The sequence below is a fragment of the Cydia pomonella genome, chromosome 8 (assembly GCF_033807575.1).
Source record: "Cydia pomonella isolate Wapato2018A chromosome 8, ilCydPomo1, whole genome shotgun sequence".
In the NCBI taxonomy this organism is placed as follows: Eukaryota; Metazoa; Arthropoda; class Insecta; order Lepidoptera; family Tortricidae; genus Cydia; species Cydia pomonella.
In genome coordinates this window covers 19,244,655-19,269,149 of record NC_084710.1, presented here as the reverse complement: position 1 = coordinate 19,269,149, position 24,495 = coordinate 19,244,655, and the positions used below count along the sequence as shown (strand labels likewise).

General features: G+C 36.2%; 1 protein-coding gene across 2 annotated transcripts in view; it reads left to right on the top strand.

Moving 5' to 3' along the window:
* LOC133520786 (mannosyl-oligosaccharide alpha-1,2-mannosidase IA-like) overlaps positions 1-24,495 on the top strand; it is a 181,247-nt gene that overhangs the window by 130,853 nt on the left and 25,899 nt on the right. Inside the window, exons 1-3 of one of the 2 annotated variants that reach the window (XM_061855448.1) lie at positions 2,396-3,237; positions 4,758-4,976; positions 13,681-13,860. In XM_061855448.1, the coding sequence (XP_061711432.1) occupies positions 3,004-3,237; positions 4,758-4,976; positions 13,681-13,860 (633 nt within the window). In that variant the 5' untranslated portion in view covers positions 2,396-3,003. Of the gene's footprint in view, positions 1-2,395; positions 3,238-4,757; positions 4,977-13,680; positions 13,861-24,495 lie in introns of those variants that run through there. The other variant, XM_061855447.1, reaches the window with a different exon arrangement.

Here is a 24,495-nt window from a genome sequence, read left to right as displayed (position 1 = left end):
TTTCAAAATAAATGTATGGAGCAGGAACAAGAAATCATTGTTACTCAGAACCGCTAAACAAACCGTAATATCTTCGCAGGTGGTTACTACGAATTATTTGTGATTTTTGGCATACTACATATATCGGTCACAGGTGCGGTTTTTTTTAAATCTTAACGATTTATTTGTTTCTATGGAAAAGCACAAAAACCAAACTCGACCTTATAAGATTTTTTTGATTGATATGGGTTTTGCGTAGAGTGTTTACGCTAAGTTATAAGTTCAGACGATTTTAATTGAAAATAGTAGAGTTATGTTTTTTTTTAATGTATGGAGCCGGAATAAAATATCAAAATATCTCAAGAACCGCAACAAATACGGTAATATCCTCGCAGATGGTTATACTATTATTTGTAATTTTTGGCATACTACATATATCTGTCACGGGTGCAGTTTAAAAAAAAAACATTAATTGTTTTTATGGTAAAAACACAAAAACCAAAGTCAACATTTTAAGTTTTTTTTATTGAATTTTAGTATTTATTTTTATTTGCATAATCATGTACATTACTATACCTAGATATTTTTCTAGCAGGAACAGAATTTGCTTAGTGCTTACCACAATAAAAATATCGACAATCTTGTTATCGATAAGTATATACTTACTACTTCAACGAAGTATACATATTTAAGTAAAAGAGAAAGAGGGTCATTAATACATCAGTGCGATACTGTTAATAATAAAAAACTAAGATACACCTACACTGTAGCCATATACAGAGACACAGACACAGATTTGCTATGGGATCAAAAATGGGTTTAATATATTCTGCGTCAATTTGAAAGACAATTTGGGTGTGTGTTTATCATGGAGTGACTTATGGGAGAATTAATTCAGTGACACGAAAAAAGAAATTTACAAAAGGGTTTCAATTTGTTTTCTAAAGTATGTAAAATATAAATAAATTTATAGTTTTGTTACTATTATCTATTTCTAACGCACCCTATTACCCTATATTTTTCTTTGTATTACCTCTATCACGTGGCACTTATCGATAACAGGACTGTCGATGTTTTTATTTTGTCAAAAACACTTAGACGTCAACGTTCGTGCTACAAAAATATCTAGGTATATACATTACATTACACATATGGTATTTGCAAAGTAAGAGGCTCTGATACCCTGGTAGGGCATAGCAAATATCTTACATACTAAGACTAATTTACATATTAAAGTCAAAAATAAAAATTAATCAAAATATACATATAAGATTCAGTTATTATAAAGTAATTAAATAATGTCACAAAAAATTTCGAGCCACATACATATTATACGTACTAAATTTAAAATTATATTATTATCTTATTTATTAAAACATGTCAAACATATATCCAAACTAAGTAATATATGTCAAGTAACATCGTTCATAAATTCTTCAATAGAATAGTAGGCTTTTTGGACAAGGAACGTCTTAAGCTTCTTACAGAACATAGAACACTTGTTTTCCGCCTTTATATTTTCCGGTATTTTATTATAAATTTGAATTGATCTGTAATATGGACCTTGTTTAAAAATGTTTAAATTAGATTGAGGGAGTACTAATTTGTGTTGGCGTCGAGCGCTTTTTTCGTATATGAACATATGCATGTGCTTCTAAAATCTGAAAATCTGGTAGAGTCCGTATATTTTGCTGCAAAAAATGGTGCCTGCAGCTTGCTGGTAGCCAAATATTTACAATAATGCGAAGACATTTTTTTTGTACAACAAAAAGTTCGTCAGCATTTACGCTGTGGCCCCATAGGATAATTCCGTACCGAAACCAGGAATAGGCATAGGCGTGATATGTGGACCGCGTACATTCGACATTTGTGTTTCTTTTTATTACAGTAAGTGCCAAGTAACTTTCCCGCTTCGTTTACAAAGTTTGGTTTTTAAGATTTCAATATGTCCCTTCCAAGTTAAGCTCGTGTCAATCTTTAATCCTAAAAGTTTTACTTCTTATACTTCTTCAATAACAATTTCGTTAAGTACTCAATTTTGTCAAGTCCAAGGGTTGTTCTTTTCCGGGTTCAGATCTAGACAATGGTCTTGCAACCATAGGCTTGCCTCTACTAGTGCTGTTTTAATGTCACAATCAATATTATAGTTATTTGGACATTTAAAAAGCAGGGATACATCATCTGCGAAAAGTACGTTTTGCTTTTCTAGGGCTTTGAGCAAATCATTTATATAAATTATGAAAAGAATACATCCCAGAACACTTCCCTGCGGTATTGACGAATTTATTGTTCGCATTTCTGATCGGATGTTCTTAAGTTCCCCGGTTTTTTTATCAAGTTGAACTCTGTTTTTTAGGGAAGACCGTACCACTTTGTTATAACTCAAAACGTCGCATTAAAGACGCGACTTCACATCTGTCTCAAGTGATTTAATAAGTATGTACAAAATACATTGCCGAAAGAAAAAAAAATCAAAAATGAATTATGCTCTGGTAGTTAAGACTAAATTAAAAATATCTTTCAGAATCGTGTTATAGCGTTAAGCTTGCGGTTATATAAAAAAAAATGTACACACTGTATAACAATGCCCCTCATTATCACGTACAAATTACGCGAATTGCGAATCTATCCGTCATAGTAATAAAAGAACAGTATGTACGCGGCTTACGCAAAGTGTACGTTATTATCTCCGCGTGGCAATTGATAACATTTACAATAAGCGTTTTCCCATATCGCACGTTAGTCTCACGCCAACGCTATTGCCGGGGCGACGCGAGCGCATCGGTAGATTTAAATTACGAATTAGTTGACAATAATTAGTCATCGGGAAAATACGCTTTTTATAATTTGGGTCAAAATATAAAGTATCTAGAATTAGGAACGTGTTATTTTATTTGTGCCAATATCAGTGCGCGTTCGTTTTAATTAATCTATCAATTCAATAAAATTACGAGTAACCAAAGTTAGTCATACAGTATTGACGTTGGCGTTCCATCGAATCGGAATTTAGTGTAATCGCCAAAGATGCGTTTACCATGTCGTTTGGCAACAGCGGGTCTCACATTTATCTGCGCCATGATTTTACTAATACGAGTGTCCAGCCTTGGAGCCCCGACTGGCCCAATAGTGCACCCTGCAGGGCGCGCCGCCCGCGCCGCTCGCTTTCCCAGCGAAGATCCACAAACTACCAATTCGTCCCCTCAGAATGGACTTGAGAACATTACGTATCCTTCACAACGGCGGCAATACGTTGTAGAGGTGATAATAATCATTTTGTCTTCATGTTTATAGCTAGATTATGAATAAAATGTCTATCGCCAACCACGCTTGTCTAAACGCTTGCAATAAAACTTGATTAGGCATATTATAATAGATATATTGTGTATAAACATATTTGTAAACCACATTGCATAAATATGAATTCCATCATCAATATCATCAACCACTCATCTGATCTGCCGTTCATAAGACATTCTATCTACGAGTATAATGTACTGATTACATTTTCGTGAAGCCGTAACGAAACTATATATTTATGCAGTCATGCTCGGCTGAATTCTAATTGGCGTATCTAAACATCATAATTAAGCCTTGTTAAACTAGTTCGCTGCTCATTGACGTTGCATCCAACGCAAGTATTTCTCATTCCAACTACTCGTTCACCGAATGAATTCGCACCTCTCAGACGATTTAAACTGTAATTGGTAAAGTCTCCAGTTTTTCCAAGTCATTGGCGACTTTCTCGCAAAGTTCCAGAGACCTAATAATAATTAATGGCCCGACGAAAGTCCGATATCCTTTCATTAGTTCCGTCGGCGAGCAGCCGCCAAGATTAAAACTTGCTCGACGAGGCTTTGCGAGGCTTTTAAAAAGAAGCGCCCGTTCCGGCCTTTGAGATGTGAAATGTGCCATTGGCCTTATGAAAATATTTGTTTATATCAGAGAGACGACGGCTAATCACCATCTTAAGAGATTCTTCTTGTCTTATAGTTTTTATTGTTAAAGTTTTTGATGTAACATTTTGTTTTAAAATGATACGCTACAATTTTAAGCTGCAAAACATTTCTATATGTAGATTATTGAATGTCAATGCTTTTACGATAAGTATAAGATTCGGAAAGTTCTTTTGCATTGTAGTGAAATCACTCAGTACAATTTGGACATGAACGTCCTGTTTCAATTATTTTTGTTCTGCTATCTGTATACCTATCAGTTATCTTCTGTCACACGCTTTTATTTCCTAGTTTTATTGGCCCCAATGTCTGTTTATACCTAATCAAATCTCTTATAAAATTTGATCCACTTTCCATTCCAATTGAGTATTCTGCAAAAGTATACGTAAACCGGATGGCAATGCTTTGTTATTATGACATGGATTTGTTATGATGATGGAATCCGAAGGCGCTTTTAAATATATATACTCTGTGATAAAACAACGCCACCTCATCGAGTTACAGTTCGTTTTCTTGATTAGATATTTAAGACTATAAGTCAAAGTAAAGCTTGCAACAAAATTTTGTACCTAAAACGAAAATCTTGATGCTTGGCCTATTTTGACGTATTTTTATTTATAAATCGAAATAGATGTCATATACTAAAGAACAAGTGACCATCCCTCAATTAGCGGAGTTCAGATTCGATCCGGCATTTTAAGCTTACTCGGCTAACGACCTGGATATCTAGGCTATCCCGACACGATGGTACCCATCTCAATTTCTCGAGTATATGCAATCTTAGAAAAACTAGGTGTTACATTAATGATTCCTCTTTGTCCTCAGATGATGCGCCATGCGTGGAACAATTACAAACTCTACGCGTGGGGCAAGAACGAGCTGAAGCCGATCTCCAAGCGCGCCCACCTCTCCAGCGTGTTTGGGAACGGCGAACTGGGCGCTACCATCGTCGATGGACTCGACACGTTGTACCTCATGGGGCTGCGGGACGAGTTCCGAGAGGGCCGCGAGTGGGTTGCGGAACATCTAAATATTGGGGAAGTCGTAAGTTTTACCTTTCCAGTTACAAACTTCACAGAACAAGAACACGCTAAAGCCGGTCTCGAAAGAGAACAAAAGAAATCATGAAATGGTTTTACCCTTCCGTCTAAAATAGACGTTAGGGGCAAGAATACTGGTCAAATGTCTTTTAAAAACAAGATAAATTAAATTTGATAGTAAAAATCGGACACGAGCTACACTTAAAAATTAAATTCTTCCTAGTGATGTTCATAGGGTATAACAAAAATCTAGCAACCGAATTGATTCATGTCTTTCACAAATGGTTCGAATGTATATAACAAGGTCCGGTGTTAAAACGAATACTAACTAACCAAACATGAGCCAACCTATCCCGAGCTCGTCAATCCACGCTCTCTCAATTAAAAACTCGCGAGCAATCCGCTCCAACATTAATAGATACACAGCCTGGCAGCATCCCAGCCAACGCCGGAATGAAAACAATTATCACATTGTTCCAGTTTTGTTCCATCGGTGAACTAGTTAAAAGTTCCCGCTAGGAGAACATCTGTTTGTTGCGCGGCTTCGTTGGCCTTAATGGGCAAATTGAACTATGTACATAATTCTACGTCAGTTTGGACCGCTAATTAAATGATGTTAATGTGAGGCAGGATGAGTTGCACTTGTTGCGTGGCCGGTTTATTTGCGTCTCCAAGCTACCCCAGGCTCAAAGTATCGAAACAAACAAAGTTGCTGGTGTGAAACATTTGTTGCCACCAAAATACCTTTAGGTACTTAGCCCTCAAAATATGCCTTACCTGGGCAAAGAAGCACCAACACCACCATTGGACTGTAATAATAGAATAGCTAATCTGTAATTAGTCCATATTAGCCTTTTTTCCAAACTGTGGGTGTAGTTTCGCAGTAAAAGACATATTAGGTCATCAGTCTAGTAAATGTAGGATGTTTCTTTAGGTGGGTTACGCCTTGCTAATGAAGTTCGATGAGAGTTGCGCGGAAGTTTACGATACGAGTATGTTTTGTAACGGACTTAGTAACTTTAATAGCGCACGTAGAAATTCCATAGAGACTCGATACAAATTACAACAGATCGCTACTGTTCACACAAATTTCATAACGTTATGGAACACTTAATTTTTTCTTTGAGACCTATAAGCGTGTGCCTTTAACAAACCTACTCTAAGTTACTCAAATATCATTATGTACCTAAGTATGGAAATGCGCAATGACTGATCGAGACTCATATGTGTATTAAGTATGTTTCCACAAACTCCACTTTAGAACATTAGACTTCATCGTTTGAATGAAATCGATGTCGAAAACTGTTGCAATATATAACAATAATTTTACTTTTTTCGGTCATTCGGCAAATGACATGCAAAAATTTACGCCTGATTGACGGATGGATTGACAGAAATAAATTATTGACCAATTTAGAACACCGTGTAAGTATAGCCGTGTCATTTCCTTCATCGCTGTTCCTACAGTGAACTAAAGCTTGTGTTTCCCTCACAAATAGCCGCGCGGAACCACCTTGCAAATATTTAATGAACTGCCTCGTCAGCACTATCGCGCGATCAAGACAACGTATGCAAGTGGCAATATATTTAAACAAACTATTTGTTTCTCGACGTTGGCACCGTGCTGAAATTTTTGTCAGAGGTCCGTCATTCCTTTGTCATTGACATTTAAAACGATTTGAAACCTGGGCAAAATAACTTATTTAACGTGAAATAAAAATCCTTTCAAAATTATTGCATTCAACTCATCCTTTTCTCTTACTTAATGCTTTTAAAGGTAACAAAAAACTGCAGTTTACCGGAACGGCGATAACTAGCTAACGACTGTTTAATGAACCGACTAATCAGCCGTCACCGCGTATCGCGCGATCGCGACAACCAAACCAAGTGCCTTTTAATTGCTCCTAAGTGTACACGCTTCGAGTGGAGATTACACGTCGATAGTGCAAATTATTCGAGAAAACCTGAACATGGAGACGATACATAGATTACTATGTTGTTAGTTGTACATGAAGGATTGTGTTGCACTGTACATAAATGAATCACATATCGCATTTTCTTACTCTCTCATTGGACCATGCCTTAAGAGGCAAGTATACCACGAGACAGTCCATACAAAAACAGACAACGTTTTTTCACTTCTAAATTCTTCATGATTGTTTATATGTATGTTATTGACACAATGAAAAAACTTTTTTTTTAATTTGCAATATTTTTTTTTATTCAACCAAAACCGCAGCCAAATAACACTAGACCCCACTTATAGTGTTGTGTTCCTGCCGGTGAGTAAGGTTGCCAGAGCTCAACCAGGGGTGTTAGGGTCGGCAACGCGCATGTAACTCCTCTGGAGTTGCAGGCTTCCATAGGCTACGGTAACTGCTTCCCACCAGGCGGACCGTATGCTTGTTTGCCACCGATGTAGTATAAAAAAGCCTATCAACGTAGAATATATTATGCTGAAGCAATCGACATCAAAATCAAAGTGATTTGGATTTAGTTAGTAGAAAACGTTTTCTCAGTACGAGTACAGAACGAACCTAACATTTCTACCAAAATTTTGCCGCATGTTCCACGGGCTATTTCTTTATTATATAAATTTTGACGCTTAGATACATATCTATAAATCTACTCCTAAGGCTTTCTTTTTCTTGAGTATTCTTCTACTCCTCCCTCAAGCTACACAAGAAATAAACAAACTTACTTAAACTCATAATTTGCAAATTGTTTGTGAAATGTTGAATCAAGAACAACATTACTCAAATGTGAGAATGTATGAATGTTCGATACGAATAATTAGGAATTCACAAAGCTTTGAGAAACATCAGTACGTCGTGGGAAAATTAGGAATAGCTTAGGAGGCAACGGTCCAGTGCATAATTTACTCGCATTCATCCATAGCCATCAATCATCACTAACCGGCAAACAATGCTGACGTGTCCTTCACGATGGACTGGGCATTAGCAGCTATATGAGGGTATTTAACGAACGCTGTGATGGCCTTTGAAATTATCGAAATTTGGTCTCCGAAAAGGAACTGTCACTGATTTGACCTAAAGCCGCTTAGGCTGCGCTTCTACCAGAGATGTGCGAGGATGCGTAGCGAAGGTGTTAAGAACCACTAGAGCTGTGGTAAATGAAGTGATTTGGTTCTTAACAAACACATCCTTCGCTACGCATCCTCGCACATCTCTGGTGGAAACGCAGCCTAAATGTTACTTGCCTCTGCTCTTAATTTCACTGTCGAGCATTTGACTAAATCGATGTAAATAATAAAATTGACGGTCAAAGTTATCAAAGAGTCGAACGATGCTGCAATGCAGAAAATATCATAAATGTAGTTACGATTCATTCTTAAGTAGGTAGGTACTTCTTTTGTTCTGTTAAGGCGCGGTGTATAGTAAAATGCGCTATTTTTAAATCGATATTTACAGGCTTGTACAAGGATTTCATCGATTATTTTCTAGTATGTATAACTTCAGTCTTTGAACTAGCCGTATGCTTGTCAGAAACACGATGGCTCATCTTTTTCTCGATAGATTTTTGCTTTGAAAATATGCTTAAAACTGTATTTATTTCGATATTTTAGAAGTACTATGATGAATATCAATATGAAATTTACTTCATTCAATAGCTTTTAAGTAACTCTAACATTTTGCTTGTCAGTTTATCGATGCGTTAAATTTTTCATTCATAATTATGAATTCAACATTTTGTCTACTAAACGTTACCCTGCGCGGCAATACCGTCAGTACGCCAGTACGCCCGTGACCACTGTCAGCGTCGGACCTGTGCTAGTTTAGCGGACGTTACATAAAATGGATAATCACACTATAAATACACAAATATGTTATACACACAATGTTTTCATCACTCTTACGAAGAAAAAACTAATTTTTAAGCTAATTGATTCTTAAATACGGTGACATTTCTGACATCCATCCGTCATATTATCTTTTTTGACAAGTTTTACACACGCACCTGTCCGGCATACAGCCACGATTAACCAAATGATGAAATGGTGCCTTGCACCCGAGTTAAACACTCTACTTTTCATTTTTAATACGAGGAAGGTAAAATACATGTACATTTTAAAAAACACTGCTAAGTATAAAATTCAGTAGTACTTATTTCGTGAGGGGTACCTACTTTTAATTATCAATTTAGGTAAAATAATATTTTACAGTACATATGGGGCTACTTTATAGCACTAGTGCGAAAAGTAGCATATTACGTTACTGTGTCGAACATTTAAAGGGCCATATGTACTGTAAAACGTTGTACGATACATGTGCGAATAGGTAATTCGCAACTCGTGTCGATTTAAAACACTCCCTTAGGTCGTGTTTTAATTTATCGCCACTCGTTTCGAATTTCCTATTTTTCGCACTTGTATCGTAATGTACTATTAAATGGCTATTACAGTAATAATCAAATTGAATACCTATTTTTAAACGTAAACAAATAAAATTAATCCGCTTGTTTAATTTATATAAGTCTTTATATTGGAACAGCTTCATTTTTAACACATACAGGATGCAGGAGATATACTGGATTTAAATATGTGGGATTTAAATAGTGCGTAGTGAAAGGTACCATTTCACGTTTTTGTGGAAGTGCTCAAATGGCTGTAATATTTTATGTTATAAGTGTTGAATTTGTTTGGTATTTCTGGTTTATTAACTTTCATATGGTATACACTTAAGACTTTATTTATCAACTATTTTATTTTGTAAGGTGAGCAGGAGTGATATTTACCCTTCAAATTCCATTCAAAATTTTGCAAGTACTCGGTTCGGAAGTTCGTATATATTTGTACCTCTCGCCAATATTTTTATTTCACTGGTTAATTATTCTGTAAATTCAAGAATGTCACTAAATTCCATTTTTGATAATGTTAAACATAAAGTTCTTTGTAAAAGTTTGGTATAATACTTTTATACCATGCTATTTCTGTTTTGTATGAAATGAAAACTGGTGACATTTTATTTCTTTTTTCAAGTATAAATTTCGATGACACTCTGCCGTCAATTTCAGGTCTCAGCCAATTTAACCTTCTTCTTTAAAACCTTGGACCTTGTTATGTCTTTGTGATATGCTTTTACTATTTTTCCTGCCAATACAAAATATAAGTGGAAAAATCGATCGAAAGTTTCGCAAAATATATTTTCTTCATTTTTGCATTAGGGTGCTTATGTGTAATATGTATATATTCAAATAGTTTATATTGAAATGAATCACTAGTCAAGGCCTATAGTATATCCCTTCAAGTGGCAGAAGCCAAAACGTAAAAAGTAGTCACGTGGCGGGGCCCCGTCGGGTGTTCAGCGCGGATTTAGAGAATATTACAAATTCAACTATTTAAGCTTATCTATGTATAAAAGTATATATTGAAGCATATATCGTTAGAATAAGCACTAAATACGCTATTCGAATAGCACAATTAAATTATTGTCTTCTTCTTCTTGGTCCCTCAATGCTGAGGATCGTGACATCATGTCCTTCTGTTGAAGTTGTCCTTGTTGTTGTTAAATTATTGTAATGTTTATGCATTTCGCCACATGCACCTAACTAATCAAACCTAGCAACAGTGATAGTTTTCCAGTTTCCTTATTAAAAATGACTACCACTACAAAACAAAGTTATGATTGGAGGTAATTGTTAATTAATATTCTACGTAGGGCTTAAAATTCAAAGGTTAAGTCATAAAAAGTGCCCGTGAGGAAACGGAATTTTTTTTACCACGTATTCCTGAGGTCATAAGAAGAATTTCATTTTATTTTTTTTAATTTTAGTATATGGAAAACCAACAGCGCTATATATATCTAGAACTTCCAATAGAATTACAGAGCCAATTACAGGTTCTCACTTATAGAAATACAATAAATTATAAAAAAAAAAATCCCATCTTAATTTACACATACAAGTTCCTACAGCATAAGAACAGATCTATATATATATATATGATTCATTATTACAAAAAATAAATTAAAAAAAGAAAAAGTAGTTAACTCCTGTGAGTACATGTACATATTCAATAATGCACCGAGCCTTGTCCTGCGCCAGAATTATTGTCACCCATGAAGTGTCTAATTAATTTATTTTTTATTACTGCTATGCTATCATTATATATGTCGATATCACAATTTATAGAAACTTTATTTAAACTCATGCCTGCCCTGCATATGAAACTGTTTTTCCTATACCTAGTAGTAGCTTGGTAATTACTAATGGGACATGTACAAGTTTAAGTCAATTCCACAAAAAAAAAATGTTTTTTTTTTTTACTTTTTGTATGTTTTTAAACATATTAAGTTCATGTTCTTGGAAAATTTATGGATTAATATAAATTGGTACATTTTTTTTCGTAATAATTAGTCTATTCAAATGGTACCTTGTGACTTTGATATCTGTCAAGAAGGTAGTCTAGACTAGGTCCCAAAGTGGCGACTGGCGACATAGCCATCAAAAAGGCGTTATGCACTAAAACACAACGAAAAATATTTTTTTAAATTGGTATTAACTCTGAAACTAGGCGAATTAAAAAAGTTTATATGACATTTTTGCCTCTAAATACGATCCGGAATATACTGTTAAAATCTTTCCGTTTCCTCGAGGGTACCGTGTATTTACAAAATAACCTCTTTAAAAATCAAGACAGAACTCGACCTAGGCGTTCGACCCCGGATTAGCAACCAAGCGTTAACAAGCGTGTGTATGTATGTTTTCCTTGTCTAACTTGCTAGCTACTTTTGGGCGCTAGAAGAGCGTAAATATACTTCAAAGCCTTTAATTTTGCCACTAAATATGGCAACACCTCACTAACCACCCTCTGTTGGCCGACAGCTTTCTGGCTATCGCATCGACCCGTGAGTGGTGGGCCACCACTTGAAGGGATAAATAACATAGTTGACGATAAAATAATTTTGTTCATCGGAAAGTTTTGTATGTTAATTAACTTTACGGAACAGGTCTTAACTGTACTTCTTTCCAAAGGAAAATAATACTCATTGAGACAATTCTAACAACCTCAAACGCAATTTGGTTGCGATATTTTGACACAGAGTTCCTATCGCCACCTCCTCTCTCATGCATCAGATCAGCTCGATGGTACCATAATATTTCATTGTCACCCTACTTACATATGTATGCAGATTTTCAACTTCATCTGAAACCTCAGTGGGTCAAATATACTTGTAATATTTGATTACAGACAGAGTAGACAGACAACAGACTGATTCTTTATTAGACATTAATTAAAGTCAGTCAATTATACTCATTACTATATAACTTCGAAGTAGTAGTAGTAGTATAAGTGCATTTTTGCCATTATAAACTTTAAATAATTAATAATAATAGCAGTTTTCTCGACTTTTGCATTTAAAATTTATAATCGTCTTCATTGTCGTCAATTCAAAAAATAATATAGAAATAGTCGTTACAGTTAGAGTCATGGTTCTTTTTTGAGAAGATAGCATAATTTATCTACTTTTTGGAGCTACATATGCTTGTGCATACCTTATGCTTATGTTTTCAGTTATCTCAATACCAGCAAAAACATGCTACCTTTTTACGTTCACTTCCACAAATTACTTAGCTTTGCTAGTATTCTTCATTTTTACACTACTTGCCCGAAATTGACTTCTATTGCATTTTTAAGGTCAACTAAGTTTTGAATAGGTATCAATATATGATTTAAAGCAGACAGTTGTAACTTTTGTCTGAATTAGTAAGTAATATTATTTCGACACAAAACGATTTGGTATCATTTTACTAGGTTCTCAATTTGCCGCGGTATACTCTAGTATTATATATAATTATGAAATTTTTAATTTCATTAAGTTTAAATCATAATCAATATAAATTTCCGGAAAAGATCCCAGAACTAACAAACCAGAATACGGATGGCGTCAGAATAAGGACGTAGGCTTGCTGCGAGCGCGGCGCGCGGGGCGCCCGCCTGCCTGCTTTACCACTTCGTCTGCTTCACCCCCTCAAAAACCTAAAATCTGTCTATAAGAGCGCCTTAACAACATGATATACCAGATATACCATTTTCTGGCTAAAATAACTTGGCATACCAAACGAAAATTTGGTAAGGTTAAATCTCTAGTAGTAACTTTATTGTTAAGTCTAGAAAATGGCCGTATTAGCCAAGTTGCTTTTATAGTTTATGTTGCCTATCATATAAGACAAAGATAAATCGACTTTTTGAGCGCCATCATATATTTATCATTATGTAATGATAATTAAAGCCGTGTCTTATACGCCCACTTGTTGCAAATACTTAATTGAAAGCGTATAGGCATAACATATATGAAACCACTATACATTGCATGATATGTTTTTCTAATGGGCAATAAAGGTACCGTTCGGATTCCTCATAAAATTTTATACGAAGTTAACAAAAAACATTTTTAAATAGAGTTATAATTTATAATCGACGGTAATTTATTTTTGCTGTTATATATTCTAACGATCCTAAACGCGATGGCATTTTGTTTATTCATTTATAAAGATTCTATCGGCTACCTTAATTACATTCTAATTGTATACAGCCTTTCAACTTTCATTTCATCATAATGATTCATTTAATTGATTCAACGAACCCAATTGAAAATTCCATCGAAAATCGGCAAAAGGATTTGCAAGACTTGAGCTCAAACTTTAGCTTGTAGAAACTCGAATTAATACCGTATTTTGTTCACCAGGATTCCGAGCTGTCGGTGTTCGAGACGAACATCCGCTTCGTCGGCGGTCTGTTGTCCTGCTACTCATTAACTGGCGACAGCATCTTCAAGGATAAGGCTGTAGAGGTCGCCGACGCGCTGTTGCCAGCGTTCGAGACTCCCACCGGCCTGCCTTATGCTCTCATCAATCCCTCCACTAAGGTGAGTTTCTGCTTGTTCTGCTACGCGTTGACGCTACAGCATTGCCCAAGTAAAAGACCTTGAAGGTCGACGACGCACTGTTGCCAGCATTCGTGACCCCCACCGGCCTGCCCTATGCTTTCATCAATCCCTCCACTAAGGCGAGTTTCTGCCTCTTCTTCTGCGTTGACTGGTGACAGCATTTTGAAAGTTAAGTCAGTGAAAGTGGTAGACGCGTTGTTGCCAGCTTTCGAGACCCCCACCGGCCTGGCCTATAGTCTTACAATGCTTCCATTAACTTCAGTGTTTTTTAAATAATTTATCTTCCCCCTAAAACTTGCTTCCCAGGTGACAAAAGAAAAGACATATTCCGCTTAAAATGATGTACCTAAAATAGTATAGAGGCTTGATACCAATGTTGCTATCGGTTGCTTTAGAATAAAAAGTTTGCTTGCTTACATGAAGGGTGGCTTTTTTCTAGACTCCAAATGATCTCAAGTGAATGGATAAATGTATAAAATGTATTCGATTTCTAGTTAAACTATTCTACATTATTATAATAAGTTCAGGTTTACAGGTTATTAGAGAACTTCCTTTGATGCAATCGAGTAAGCCATTAGGCGTAAAAAGATAAGTAATCAATCCGTCAAGCCTGTTTCCTGTACAATCTATTCTTGAAGAAAAAATACATTATTAATTGAACTAATTAATGGCGACTAATAAATATTTATCAATGAATTGAAAACTCATTCATTATCATATGATATAACTCGTCTCACAACTAATAATTTGATAAAGAAAAAAACAAAATATTCGTAGAATATTACGATTCTCATCGGTTTTTCGTATCATCTTAGGACGGAATTATTCATAAAGTGGCTATGAAATTTTGCGGCTGGGTGTATGGCTGACGAAGTAACATTATAAATAGACACGTTTTAAATGTTTACCACCATTCAAGCTATTTTAAAAAGTCATTAAGTAAGAGCTTTTGAAAGGCCTGTCGCTAGTTACAGTGTCAAAGGTAAATGGGCCACTATATTTAGCCGCAACCGACGCACTGATGAATCGGGTCATATTTGACGCATGCCAAAGTACCTATTTTTCTTTGTATAGTGCCGCCATTGTTTTATTTTGTGTTAGGTTTCTTTCGTTGCATTTGCTATAACTGCTGACATATATAATTTCATTAATATTCTCTTCTTAATCTCTGTCTGGAAGAGATCGCTTTTTAGCGGTAAGACCGCCTTTTGATGTTGTTTACATACATACAAATAATCACGGCTATTTTCCGGAGGGGTACGCCGAGACCACGGTTTTCCACTTGCTACGATCCTGACATACCTCTTTCGCTTACTTCGATTTCATTAATTTACATTCCTTATACACGCTCGGCGGTTTAGGGTACATCTTCGTTACCCACCTTTTACTGCTGCTGCTTGCTATTGTTTACGGCTACGTCTCCTTAAATTGCTCTATTATCTGTATTATTGTATTTGTATGTAGGTAGTATTGTAATTGAAGCCCATCGTGTACACTTATACAATAAATCACTTGACATTGACAACTATCTATTTAGGTTTTATCTACACGATCAATTTTAAGTCGACAAGAATAGTTTGATTAGTATCATACTTCTAAGACAAGTAACTAATAACCACCGCTTGCAACCCGTTTTCTACTTAGAATCTCGAGTCCTTCGATCCTAATAGGAGAAAAAAGTATCCCATTTTTTTCTGTCCCATAACCAAATGGACGGAACGACATACCAATGTCTGGAAATTTCGGAACACTTGTTCTCTTACTAGGGCGAAAAGTGTAATGCAAAACTTCATATAAAATGGCCTTACGGGTAAATAAATTTCGAATATGTAATGTAATAACTTATCCGCATACTTACGGTTGCCATACGTGTCCGTATGTACGGGACTGTTTCCGTATTTAAGTATCGCGTCCCGTATTTTGTCCCGTATACCAATACCGCTGCAGGTGTATCCTACAGGTCACAATCATCTGTTTAAATCACCCTTGTGAGTTGAAGCTCTGTGAATACGTACTACCCCATTGTCCCGTATCAGTTGCGAATAATTATGGCAACCCTACGCATCTCCACACGAGAGAGCGTTATTTACTTAAGTTTTTTACCTACAATAAATTGTAAACGTCTTGAACCGGGTAACGACCCGGCACGCCATTACTTTGCATGTTTACATCGTTAAACATTTACTAAATCTGTCGCTTTATGTAACAACTTATCGACAAACTGGCAAGTGCCTCATCGTTAACCGGTGTGAAGTTAGCAGCCAAAGTTAGCAGCCGCCGATAACCCAACCAAATTAAGAAGTCAAAATTTTAAACGTAAAAAATGTCATAGAGAACCAGTAAAAGAGCACCTGATGCATGTAATTACAAAGTAAACAGACCAAAAAGGACTAAAATTAATGCAAAACTAAAATATATTCACTTTCGTCAAAGCACTCATGCTATCTGTAATATTGCCTAGTAAAAAGGCAAGCAAGAGGTTTTCAAAACCGTTTCCATGCAGATAGATAGCTACATAATCAAGCTAAAGAGCTGCTGAAAGCTTTAAGTGATACTCGACCATTAACTTGGAGAAAAGGGGAGACCAAGGCAAACTGAACACAAAATATTCGAAATAGTTGCAATATTCAAAGATTTTTAGCATGAAGAACGGCAAGCAAGGGATTATCGACCTATGTGATAGTTAGCTAGTAACACAACCTATAAATGATTGTGCATCACAAGTTGATACTCGATCGATAAGACTAGTCAATTTACTGAAAAGTAAAATATTTTGATAATCTAAGTTAAGCGGCTGCTGAGAGCTACGAGTGCTAAAACGGCCAGCAAGAGGTTTTTGAAACCTGAACTATACAGCTAGATCATCAGGCTAAAGAGCCGCTAAGAGCTTAAAGTGATACTTTACTACTATCTAGGAGAAAAGGGAAGACCAAGGCAAATGTAGCCAAATTATTTAAAAATGTTGCAGTTTTCAAACATTTTTAGCATGAAGGACGGCAAGCAAGGGATTTTCGACCTATGTAACAGTTAGCTAGTGTCACAACCTACAAATGACTGTGCATCGCAAGTTGATACTCGATCGATAAAACTAGTCAATTTACTGAAAGGTAAAAAAAATGATTTTCTTACTTTAGTGGCTGCTGAGAGCTGCAAGCGCTAAAACGGCCAGCAAGAGATCTTTGAAACCTGAAGTATACAGTTAGATGATCAAGCTACACAACTGGTCAGAGCTTTAAGTAAAACTAGACTACTATTTGGGGGAGAAGGGGAGACCAAGTCAAATATACCAAACATATTTAAAAAAGTTGCAGTTTTCAAAGATTTTTAGTATGAAGGACGGCAAGCAAGGGATTTTTGACTTATGTGACATTTACCTATTGTAACAACCTACAAATGATTGTGCATCGCAAGTTGATACTCGATCGATAAAACTAGTCAATTTACTGAAAGGTAAAAAAAAAATGATTTTCTTAGTTAAGTGGCTGCTGAGAGCTACAAGCGCTAAAACGGCCAGCAAGAGATCTTTGAAACCTGAAGTATACAGCTAGATGATCAAGCTTACCAACTGTTCAGGGCTTTAAGTAGTACTAGACTACTATTTGGAGGAAAAGGGGAGACCAAGGCAAATATACCAATCAAATTTAAAAAAGTTGCAGTTTTCAAAGATTTTTAGTATGAAGGACGGCAAGCAAGGGATTTTTGACTTATGTGACATTTACCTATTGTAAAAACCTACAAATGATTGTGCATCGCAAGTTGATACTCGATCGATAAAACTAGTCAATTTACTGAAAGGTAAAAAAAATGATTTTCTTAGTTTAGTGGCTGCTGAGAGCTACAAGCGCTAAAACGGCCAGCAAGAGATCTTTGAAACCTGAAGAATACAGCTAGATGATCAAGCTACACAACTGGTCAGAGCTTTAAGTAAAACTAGACTACTATTTAGGGGAGAAGGGGAGACCAAGTCAAATATACCCAAAATATTTCAAATAGTTGCAGTTTTCAAAGATTTTTAGCATGAAGGACGGCAAGCAAGGGATTTTCGACCTATGTGACAGTTAGCTAGTGTCACAACATACAAATAATTGTACATCGCAAGGTGATACTCGATCGATAAGACTAGTCAATTTACTGAAAAGTAAAAAAAAAATTATTTTCGTAGATTAGTGGCTGCTGAGAGCTACAAGCGCTAAAACGGCCAGCAAGAGATCTTTGAAACCTGAAGTATACAGTTAGATGATCAAGCTACACAACTGGGCAGAGCTTTAAGTAAAACTAGACTACTATTTGGGGGAAAAGGGGAGACCAAGTCAAATGTACCCAAAATATTTCAAATAGTTGCAGTTTTCAAAGATTTTTAGCATGAAGGACGGCAAGCAAGGGATTTTCGACCTATGTGACAGTTAGCTAGTGTCACAACATACAAATGATTGTGCATCGCAAGTTGATACTCGATCGATAAGACTAGTCAATTTACTGAAAATAAAATAAAAAAATGATTTTCTTAGATTAGTGGCTGCTGAGAGCTACAAGCGCTAAAACGGCCAGCAAGAGATCTTTGAAACCTGAAGTATACAGTTAGATGATCAAGCTACACAACTGGGCAGAGCTTTAAGTAAAACTAGACTACTATTTGGGGGAAAAGGGGAGACCAAGTCAAATATACCCAAAATATTTCAAATAGTTGCAGTTTTCAAAGATTTTTAGCATGAAGGACGGCAAGCAAGGGATTTTCGACCTATGTGACAGTTAGCTAGTATCACAACATACAAATGATTGTGCATCGCAAGTTGATACTCGATCGATAAGACTAGTCAATTTACTGAAAAGTAAAAAAAAAAGATTTTCTTAGTTTAGTGGCTGCTGAGAGCTACAAGCGCTAAAACGGCCCGCAAGAGAACTTTGAAACCTGAATTATACAGTTAGATGATCAAGATACACAACTGGGCAGAGCTTTAAGTAAAACTAGACTACTATTTGGGGGAAAAGGGGAGACCAAGTCAAATATACCCAAAATATTTCAAATAGTTGCAGTTTTCAAAGATTTTTAGCATGAAGGACGGCAAGCAAGGGATTTTCGACCTATGTGACAGTTAGCTAGTGTCACAACATACAAATGATTGTGCATCGCAAGTTGATACTCGATCGATAAGACTAGTCAATTTACTGAAAAGTAAAAAATAAATGATTTTCTTAGTTTAGTGGCTGCTGAGAGCTACAAGCGCTAAAACGGCCCGCAAGAGAACTTTGAAACCTGAATAATACAGTTAGATGATCAAGCTACACAACTGGGCAGAGCTTTAAGTAAAACTAGACTACTATTTGGGGGAAAAGGGGAGACCAAGTCAAATATATCCAAAATATTTCAAATAGTTGCAGTTTTCAAAGATTTTTAGCATGAAGGACGGCAAGCAAGGGATTTTCGACCTATGTGACAGTTAGCTAGTGTCACAACATACAAATAATTGTGCATCGCAAGGTGATACTCGATCGATAAGACTAGTCAATTTACTGAAAAGTAAAAAAAAAAATGATTTTCTTAGATTAGTGGCTGCTGAGAGCTACAAGCGCTAAAACGGCCAGCAAGAGATCTTTGAAACCTGAAGTATACAGTTTGATGATCAAGCTACACAACTGGTCAGAGCTTTAAGTAAAACTAGACTACTATTTGGGGGAAAAGGGGAGACCAAGTCAAATATACCCAAAATATTTAAAATAGTTGCAGTTTTCAAAGATTTTTAGCATGAAGGACGGCAAGCAAGGGATTTTCGACCTATGTGACAGTTAGCTAGTGTCACAACATACAAATGATTGTGCATCGCAAGTTGATACTCGATCGATAAGACTAGTCAATTTACTGAAAAGTAAATAAAAAATGATTTTCTTAGTTTAGTGGCTGCTGAGAGCTACAAGCGCTAAAACGGCCCGCAAGAGAACTTTGAAACCTGAATTATACAGTTAGATGATCAAGCTACACAACTGGGCAGAGCTTTAAGTAAAACTAGACTACTATTTGGGGGAAAAGGGGAGACCAATTCAAATATACCCAAAATATTTCAAATAGTTGCAGTTTTCAAAGATTTTTAGCATGAAGGACGGCAAGCAAGGGATTTTCGACCTATGTGACAGTTAGCTAGTGTCACAACATACAAATGATTGTGCATCGCAAGTTGATACTCGATCGATAAGACTAGTCAATTTACTGAAAAGTAAAAAATAAATGATTTTCTTAGTTTAGTGGCTGCTGAGAGCTACAAGCGCTAAAACGGCCCGCAAGAGAACTTTGAAACCTGAATAATACAGTTAGATGATCAAGCTACACAACTGGGCAGAGCTTTAAGTAAAACTAGACTACTATTTGGGGGAAAAGGGGAGACCAAGTCAAATATATCCAAAATATTTCAAATAGTTGCAGTTTTCAAAGATTTTTAGCATGAAGGACGGCAAGCAAGGGATTTTCGACCTATGTGACAGTTAGCTAGTGTCACAACATACAAATGATTGTGCATCGCAAGTTGATACTCGATCGATAAGACTAGTCAATTTACTGAAAAGTAAAAAAAAAAGAATTTTCTTAGTTTAGTGGCTGCTGAGAGCTACAAGCGCTAAAACGGCCCGCAAGAGAACTTTGAAACCTGAATTATACAGTTAGATGATCAAGCTACACAACTGGGCAGAGCTTTAAGTAAAACTAGACTACTATTTGGGGGAAAAGGGGAGACTAAGTCAAATATACCCAAAATATTTCAAATAGTTGCAGTTTTCAAAGATTTTTAGCATGAAGGACGGCAAGCAAGGGATTTTCGACCTATGTGACAGTTAGATAGTGTCACAACATACAAATGATTGTGCATCGCAAGTTGATACTCGATCGATAAGACTAGTCAATTTACTGAAAAGTAAAAAAAAAAAGAATTTTCTTAGTTTAGTGGCTGCTGAGAGCTACAAGCGCTAAAACGGCCCGCAAGAGAACTTTGAAACCTGAATTATATAGTTAGATGATCAAGCTACACAACTGGTCAGAGCTTTAAGTAAAACTAGACTACTATTTGGGGAAAAAGGGGAGACCAAGTCAAATGTACCCAAAATATTTCAAATAGTTGCAGTTTTCAAAGATTTTTAGCATGAAGGACGGCAAGCAAGGGATTTTCGACCTATGTGACAGTTAGCTAGTGTCACAACATACAAATAATTGTACATCGCAAGGTGATACTCGATCGATAAGACTAGTCAATTTACTGAATATAAAATAAAAAAATGATTTTCTTAGATTAGTGGCTGCTGAGAGCTACAAGCGCTAAAACGGCCAGCAAGAGATCTTTGAAACCTGAAGTATACAGTTAGATGATCAAGCTACACAACTGGGCAGAGCTTTAAGTAAAACTAGACTACTATTTAGGGGAAAAGGGGAGACCAAGTCAAATATATCCAAAATATTTCAAATAGTTGCAGTTTTCAAAGATTTTTAGCATGAAGGACGGCAAGCAAGGGATTTTCGACCTATGTGACAGTTAGCTAGTGTCACAACATACAAATGATTGTGCATCGCAAGTTGATACTCGATCGATAAGACTAGTCAATTTACTGAAAAGTAAAAAAAAAAATGATTTTCTTAGTTTAGTGGCTGCTGAGAGCTACAAGCGCTAAAACGGCCCGCAAGAGAACTTTGAAACCTGAATTATACAGTTAGATGATCAAGCTACACAACTGGGCAGAGCTTTAAGTAAAACTAGACTACTATTTGGGGGAAAAGGGGAGACTAAGTCAAATATACCCAAAATATTTCAAATAGTTGCAGTTTTCAAAGATTTTTAGCATGAAGGACGGCAAGCAAGGGATTTTCGACCTATGTGACAGTTAGCTAGTGTCACAACATACAAATAATTGTGCATCGCAAGTTGATACTCGATCGATAAGACTAGTCAATTTACTGAAAATAAAATAAAAAAATGATTTTCTTAGATTAGTGGCTGCTGAGAGCTACAAGCGCTAAAACGGCCCGCAAGAGAACTTTGAAACCTGAATTATACAGTTAGATGATCAAGCTACACAACTGGGCAGAGCTTTAAGTAAAACTAGACTACTATTTGGGGGAAAAGGGGAGACCAAGTCAAATATATCCAAAATATTTCAAATAGTTGCAGTTTTCAAAGATTTTTAGCATGAAGGACGGCAAGCAAGGGATTTTCGACCTATGTGACAGTTAGCTAGTGTCACAACATACAAATAATTGTGCATCGCAAGGTGATACTCGATCGATAAGACTAGTCAATTTACTGAAAAGTAAAAAAAAAAAATGATTTTCTTAGATTAGTGGCTGCTGAGAGCTACAAGCGCTAAAACGGCCAGCAAGAGATCTTTGAAACCTGAAGTATACAGTTAGATGATCAAGCTACACAACTGGTCAGAGCTTTAAGTAAAACTAGACTACTATTTGGGGGAAAAGGGGAGACCAAGTCAAATATACCCAAAATATTTAAAATAGTTGCAGTTTTCAAAGATTTTTAGCATGAAGGACGGCAAGCAAGGGATTTTCGACCTATGTGACAGTTAGCTAGTGTCACAACATACAAATGATTGTGCATCGCAAGTTGATACTCGATCGATAAGACTAGTCAATTTACTGAAAAGTAAATAAAAAATGATTTTCTTAGTTTAGTGGCTGCTGAGAGCTACAAGCGCTAAAACGGCCCGCAAGAGAACTTTGAAACCTGAATTATACAGTTAGATGATCAAGCTACACAACTGGGCAGAGCTTTAAGTAAAACTAGACTACTATTTGGGGGAAAAGGGGAGACCAATTCAAATATACCCAAAATATTTCAAATAGTTGCAGTTTTCAAAGATTTTTAGCATGAAGGACGGCAAGCAAGGGATTTTCGACCTATGTGACAGTTAGCTAGTGTCACAACATACAAATGATTGTGCATCGCAAGTTGATACTCGATCGATAAGACTAGTCAATTTACTGAAAAGTAAAAAATAAATGATTTTCTTAGTTTAGTGGCTGCTGAGAGCTACAAGCGCTAAAACGGCCCGCAAGAGAACTTTGAAACCTGAATAATACAGTTAGATGATCAAGCTACACAACTGGGCAGAGCTTTAAGTAAAACTAGACTACTATTTGGGGGAAAAGGGGAGACCAAGTCAAATATATCCAAAATATTTCAAATAGTTGCAGTTTTCAAAGATTTTTAGCATGAAGGACGGCAAGCAAGGGATTTTCGACCTATGTGACAGTTAGCTAGTGTCACAACATACAAATGATTGTGCATCGCAAGTTGATACTCGATCGATAAGACTAGTCAATTTACTGAAAAGTAAAAAAAAAAAGAATTTTCTTAGTTTAGTGGCTGCTGAGAGCTACAAGCGCTAAAACGGCCCGCAAGAGAACTTTGAAACCTGAATTATACAGTTAGATGATCAAGCTACACAACTGGGCAGAGCTTTAAGTAAAACTAGACTACTATTTGGGGGAAAAGGGGAGACTAAGTCAAATATACCCAAAATATTTCAAATAGTTGCAGTTTTCAAAGATTTTTAGCATGAAGGACGGCAAGCAAGGGATTTTCGACCTATGTGACAGTTAGATAGTGTCACAACATACAAATGATTGTGCATCGCAAGTTGATACTCGATCGATAAGACTAGTCAATTTACTGAAAAGTAAAAAAAAAATGATTTTTCTTAGTTTAGTGGCTGCTGAGAGCTACAAGCGCTAAAACGGCCCGCAAGAGAACTTTGAAACCTGAATTATATAGTTAGATGATCAAGCTACACAACTGGTCAGAGCTTTAAGTAAAACTAGACTACTATTTGGGGAAAAAGGGGAGACCAAGTCAAATGTACCCAAAATATTTCAAATAGTTGCAGTTTTCAAAGATTTTTAGCATGAAGGACGGCAAGCAAGGGATTTTCGACCTATGTGACAGTTAGCTAGTGTCACAACATACAAATAATTGTACATCGCAAGGTGATACTCGATCGATAAGACTAGTCAATTTACTGAATATAAAATAAAAAAATGATTTTCTTAGATTAGTGGCTGCTGAGAGCTACAAGCGCTAAAACGGCCAGCAAGAGATCTTTGAAACCTGAAGTATACAGTTAGATGATCAAGCTACACAACTGGGCAGAGCTTTAAGTAAAACTAGACTACTATTTAGGGGAAAAGGGGAGACCAAGTCAAATATATCCAAAATATTTCAAATAGTTGCAGTTTTCAAAGATTTTTAGCATGAAGGACGGCAAGCAAGGGATTTTCGACCTATGTGACAGTTAGCTAGTGTCACAACATACAAATGATTGTGCATCGCAATTTGATACTCGATCGATAAGACTAGTCAATTTACTGAAAAGTAAAAAAAAAAAGAATTTTCTTAGTTTAGTGGCTGCTGAGAGCTACAAGCGCTAAAACGGCCCGCAAGAGAACTTTGAAACCTGAATTATACAGTTAGATGATCAAGCTACACAACTGGGCAGAGCTTTAAGTAAAACTAGACTACTATTTGGGGGAAAAGGGGAGACTAAGTCAAATATACCCAAAATATTTCAAATAGTTGCAGTTTTCAAAGATTTTTAGCATGAAGGACGGCAAGCAAGGGATTTTCGACC